We start from the raw sequence: 6,284 nt of genomic DNA on the forward strand, positions 1-6,284 counted from the left end.
ATTTATTAAAATCTCAATATTATACTTTAAGACAATTGATATATTGTATATTATTAGCTGCAAAGAAAGTACGTATTATTAAGTGTGTTAGTAACCTCTAAGTGATAATCCATATAAATAAACTTTAATTGATAATCATAATATATATAATCTTTACGTAGCTACACACACACACACACACACACACACACACATATATATATATATATATATATATAAATGTAATGTTAAGCGAGAAGAAGAGAGATTGCGAGCGGCAACAAATAGTTGCTATTTTTAGAAAATAATAGAGATAAGAATATATGAAGGTCAATAGCTGATGATATATTCAATTGCTATGACTGCTGCCATCCAGTCGTCTTCATGATGGCGAATTATTTGTTTCTCAGAGTTGCTGTCAGTTTCATTTTTATTATCACATATGTCTTTGCTACTGATACATTATCTTTTCCTAAGAATTTTTTATTAGGCACGTCTTCGTCCTCTTATCAAATAGAAGGAGCTTGGAACGAAAGTGGTAAGTAGAAGTAGATGATACTTTTCATAATATGTTTAATATTATTTAATTATTTAAACATTAAAATGCTAATTAAAATCTTAAATATATGGATATAACATGTGATACGTTTTTCTCATATTCATAATTAATTTATCATAAATTTAAAAAGGTAAAAGTGAAAATATATGGGATTGGTGGATACATAAAAATCCAAGTATTATAAGTGATGGTAGCAATGGTGATGTAGCTGCTGATTCCTTTCATAAATATAAAGAAGATGTGCAGTTACTAAATGATTTAAAAGTATGTCTTGCGTAAATACATATACAAACAAACTTATATTTTACTATAAATACATTAATTATGATATAAAATATAAAATATTAAAATATTTTAGGTGGATTTTTATAGGTTTTCTATTAGTTGGTCACGTATTTTACCAACTGGTTATGCTAACGTAATTAATCAAGAAGGCCTCAATTATTACAAAAATCTTGTTGACGAATTGTTAGCGAATGGTATCGAACCGTTTGTCACTTTATATCATTGGGATCATCCAGAAATATTGGAAAGGATGGGTGGATGGACCAATGAAATGATGGTTGACTGGATATCCGACTATGCAAAAGTCGTTTTAAAAGAGCTTAGCCCAAAAGTTAAATACTTTTCAACTATCAATGAACCTAATATCGTGTGCAATGGAGGATACAAATCAGTATTACTGGCACCAGGTATCTGTTGCATGTATTTATTCATACTTCAGTAAAACACGTATGATAATATTAACAAAATTAGATATATTTCTAGAACAAAATATACTTTTAGGAAAGAACTTAGGCGATCCTGGCGTATTTCTATGCATGCATAACATGCTGAAAGCACATGCCAAGATCTATCATATTTACGACAAAGAATTTCGAAAACATAGAAACGGCACAATTGGTATAATTCTACCTTGTTTAGGTGCATTACCGAAATATCTTAATGATACTGCAGCAGTAGACGTGCATTTTCAGTTTGACTGTGGATGGATAGCTCATGCAATTTTTTCAAAGACTGGCGGTTATTCAGAAATTATGAAAAGCCATGTAGCTGAAAACAGTAAACTGGCTGGTTTTCCGAGATCCCTTTTGCCGGAATTATCGTCAGAATGGGTGCAATATATTAAGTAAGAAATCTATAGCATGCATCTTTTAGCGTATTTTTTAATGATTATTTATTAATGTAAACACGTAAAAATAGATATACATAATTATCACATATAATTATAATATTTTGAATATCCATATGCTTATATAGATCTCTTTGTATTTTTCTTTATTCAACGAAATATTGAAGTATTAAATTTAATCTTTTCCAATTTCTTTTCTTCTATAGAATATATATAGTATATTATTAATAATTTAAGAAATAATATTTTATAATATCATTTAAATATTTAAGAATAAAAATTTAATTATATTGCGGTAAAGCAACTGTAACCAATTAATAATAATGTAATATTATTTTCTTTAATTTGTATTATTTTGTTTGTTTTTTTAAGGGGCACATCGGACTTTTTTGGATTGAATCATTATACCTCAAGGCTCGTGGAAACAGTGCCACGAAAGAAAGAGCAAGAATGGTACAATTTTTCCGGCGTGAAAGAGAGTATAGATCCGTCATGGCCAAAAAGCGCTTCAAGTTGGCTCCTGGTTAGTTAGCATAGAAAATGTATACTAATTGCATGTATTAAATTAGCAGATATCAATTTTTGTGAGCTCGAAACTTCTATTTGTATAGGATTCATTCAGAATTCATTAATTTGAATCTAACAATACATCAGGCGCAATTAAAATGTACAGACGATTTAACTTATTGTTATGAACAATTCATTCTATGTGAATAATTCATAGATTGTATTCACGATGTGTCATAAATTAGAAATCCAAATCGAATGTATTTCAGAAAATATCTATATTCCGATAATTTGACTGAATCAAATATGAGAGATGAAAAATTATGATTGATTATAAAAAAAACGAATAATTGACTTGTTGAATGTATTATTGCACATTACGAGAACATTTTGAATTTAATTAATATTTGAATTTATTAATTGTATTTTTCACATTTAATAAAATTACACTACTTAGCAAAACAATTTTCTCCATTATATAAATTATAAAAATACTAATTGTATATGTGTGTATCTGCATACAAAAATATATTTTTAGGTCGTCCCTAATGGATTTCGAGAGATAATTAACAAGATTGCGACAGAATATGATAATCCACCTATCTATGTTTTGGAGAATGGTTTCTCTGACAGATGTTGCATTCTTGATCATTTAAGAATATCTTATTTGCATTCTTATTTAAAAGCTATGTTGTTAGCCATTCATGAAAACGGATGTAATGTGCAGGCTTATTCTGTTTGGAGTTTGTTAGACAGTTTTGAATGGACGTTTGGTTACACGTAAGTTACTATTGTTTATTACAGTTTAAATTTAAAATCAATGACGCGGAAAATATTACATTCTGATTATAATTTACTAATTATAATTTTACATACAACTAATTACAATATAACTAATTACAATATTACATACTGATTATGTTATACTAATTACAATTTTAAATAAAATATAATCGTACACAAATTTTTATTTTGATAGACAACGATTTGGATTAATACACGTCAACTTCACGGATAGTAATCGAAAGAGAACTCCAAAATGGTCGATGAACTGGTATAAGGATATCATTGCATCAAGGAAACTTAATTCTACTTTGGACTTACCAACTATAATAAATATATAATAAATAATACGCATGTATGTATGCAGAAAAAGTAATTATTTTATTTATTATATAAAAAATAGTTATTAAATCGCTTTTTTTAAATTAATACTTTGATATATATTTGTCTAATTGTAAGATATAATTCCAAATAAAAGAATTATAGGTAGATAATTTTATTTTTTGATATATCACTGTTAAAGGGACATTTTAAATATATATTTGTAGCTAAAATTGTGAAGGTTTGTTATTCTACATGTGGATGAAAAATAATATCTCGATATCTAAAGCTACTTCATACACATCCTGAATATATATAGTCATAACACAAAGTAGGAAAAAATTGTATCGCAAGTATAACATTACTTCAGATAATATATATGTAGAATATTTCGTCCTGCGATTGGTTGTAGTGTAAAGAATATCGGAGCAACTGTATAGCAATTACAATTCGAAAAATAAACGAAATACTGAGTTTTGAAAAAGAAGTAATCGCATGCTATTACTCTCGGGAAATATCTTTTCAAAGCATGTTCAAAGCAAAAACCTTGGCAAAGTAACGAGAGCGCTTTCAGCGAAGAAACGAAGTAACTCATTATGGCATATGGTCTGTTATTTTTATTCGCCCAAACTTTCAATCCAATGAATTTTAGCAAAACGTACTTTAAACAATTTCTACGCGCAGTTAAATAAGAAAATTTTAAACAGAGAAAGCGATTAAGAAATTAATTTTTTAATTAATCCAAACATATAATTACATATCAATTGAAGTTTGAATAAATAAATGTATTATAAATATTTACGTGAAATTGTTTTCCAGAAGACTTCAATTTTTATATACAGAAAATAGCGTTATGGTTAAATGCCATACCAATATTAAAATGCTCGACAAAATTCTCGCAATAATTCTATAAAGAAAAATATTAATTTTTCTCATTTAGAAATTCTGCTATTATAATAAAAATAAAACATTAATATTAATAAAATTTCTTATTAATTTTGAAATTTTAATACAGAATCCATCCAGAACATTCCAAAGAATATTGAGAACTGAAAAATTGCAGTCTTTTAACAAATTCAGATAAGTAACACATTTTGCAAGATCGCTCTTATAATGTAAGATGGTAACCGAAGAATGTGTATGTGCGCGCGCGCGCGCGTGTGTTAGTGAGAAAGAGAGAAAGAGAGAGAGAGAGAGAGAGAGAGGGGGGGGGATAGTATATATATTAGGGTCGTGTTACATAATTTAAGAAAGAATAATAGAGTCTATCTTTGTTTAATTTATCGGGTTTACTCTTCCACACTGGATAGATCGAATTGCCAGTAGATGAGATAAGGCGTTAAACAAAAGGGTGCAGGTCAGGTCGGCGAGGGCGATACTGCGAATGCTCTGCTGCCTATCTCGTTTATACAGCTTTCTATGCATACCGTCGTCTAATAAAAGAAGAAGGAGGGACGGAAATAACAGATCGCGCTTCGGCAAGCAGAATCTCCTGTAATTACACTAGGAGCGCTATTATATTATACGTGTACTCGTATCACGTTCGTCGATGCACCACGGAATGTGCCTCAATGGAATGAACTCAACGCCTACTAACGAAACGAATAAAAACGTGATACGTAAGCAATGAATCTGCAAGATTAATTGCGCCAAATTGCTCGATATATATGTGACATGACAAAAATAAAAATATCTAAACTTTAATTAAACATTAACTACGTTTACCCATAGCACAATAGTATCGCGCTCAATAACACATACGGATAATGTTGATGTCGATACAGATGTATATCATTATCAGTTATCATCGACTATTCGTCGATGCATTCCCAGGTATCTTTGATCATTCAATATCGGATTCGCGGGTGTTAATTGTACTCGCGCGATGTGTATATTGCATTATCCCCATATACACAATAATTTACGCATAATTGGCATAATTTGGATAACTCGTGGCGTATGAAATTATACTGTATAAACACATGCAAACCCATCTGCGCGTGCATATAATCCGTAACTCGATAATTATGTATTCGTACACATTAAACGGACCGCGCGAGCAGACTCGACAGTTTCGATGAAGTACTAAGAGACGAAGCGCTGTCTAGACGGGAATATGCATACGCACCGCAACAACTCGGGTTGCTTGAAGATCGTTTACATTCTAATGTAAATATTGTATGTGCACAATATATGCACGTAGACCGAGAATCCGTGCCCCGGAATCTCATGGGTGAGATTAGCTGTACGCCATGAGGAGAGCGGAACAAATTTGTGGTGGAATTAGGCGGAGACACCGGTGTTTCGCGATTAATTTTATTGTCCTTCTTATAAATAATCAGATGATACATGATTCTTCGAATAATGCTTAATAAAGGAGTAGACGATAGCGATGAAAAGTTTTGAAGATATGTGAAACTTGCTTAAAAAATAGTGCAAAATTTTTCTGTTCATAAAATGAATTTTTTATCTTGAAAGTGGAAAGATGTCTGCGGCATGACTTTTAAATAAATAATCAAGATTAAAAGTAAAACCTTTTACCCTGGATGAGTACCTAATGCAAGGTAAAAAATTTACATCGCGAAACTCTGATGTGTACGCAATTGTTAAAGAAATATTCAATAATCGTCGTATAAAAGAAACAGGGAAAATACTTTACAAAAATACGAGCTTTCCTTTTAAGTTAAAGTTAAAAAAGCGACAAGAATGGTGGTCATCTCGCGAATCACCGATATATTATCGCGATAACAAGCGATCTTAGTGTCTTAACTCATTTAATTCTGAAGAAATACTTTCTGTATGCCATTTACTTACTGTCTATTCTTACTTTCCCCGCATCTCGTGAGATTGTTAGCGTTTTGACGAGAAACGTAAAAATATCGTGGAAACGTTGAGAAAAGTGATCGAGAATAAGAAACCCCGATTCATTCTCTTTCTCTCTGCCGTTTAGAAATCTGCGAGTGCCGGACAATCCAGGAAAATCGGTATGCTACGACGGAAGCT

The 6,284-nt window shown here is 30.7% G+C and overlaps 1 protein-coding gene across 1 annotated transcript; it reads left to right on the forward strand.

Moving 5' to 3' along the window:
• The first annotated feature begins 366 nt into the window (after window positions 1–366).
• On the forward strand, window positions 367–3,481 carry LOC138938119 (myrosinase 1). The gene is made up of 7 exons (XM_070304876.1): window positions 367–517; window positions 669–802; window positions 897–1,230; window positions 1,325–1,667; window positions 2,043–2,193; window positions 2,716–2,957; window positions 3,157–3,481. The coding sequence occupies exons 1-7, from the start codon at window positions 367–369 to the stop codon at window positions 3,299–3,301; spliced, it is 1,500 nt and encodes a 499-aa protein (XP_070160977.1). The 3' UTR covers window positions 3,302–3,481.
• Window positions 3,482–6,284: the final 2,803 nt, after the last annotated feature.

The sequence above is a fragment of the Polyergus mexicanus genome, unplaced genomic scaffold (assembly GCF_030449975.1).
Source record: "Polyergus mexicanus isolate NDT 795.1 unplaced genomic scaffold, iyPolMexi1.0 SCAF_12, whole genome shotgun sequence".
Taxonomy (NCBI): domain Eukaryota; kingdom Metazoa; phylum Arthropoda; class Insecta; order Hymenoptera; family Formicidae; genus Polyergus; species Polyergus mexicanus.

Excerpts from the sequence above, each read along its gene's own strand:
- LOC138938119 (XM_070304876.1), top strand. The coding sequence starts at position 367 with ATGGCGAATTATTTGTTTCTCAGAGTTGCTGTCAGTTTCATTTTTATT. Across the intron at positions 1,231-1,324 it reads ATCAGTATTACTGGCACCAG|GAAAGAACTTAGGCGATCCT; the intron begins GTATCTGTTGCA and ends ATATACTTTTAG. Across the intron at positions 2,958-3,156 it reads GAATGGACGTTTGGTTACAC|ACAACGATTTGGATTAATAC; the intron begins GTAAGTTACTAT and ends TTATTTTGATAG.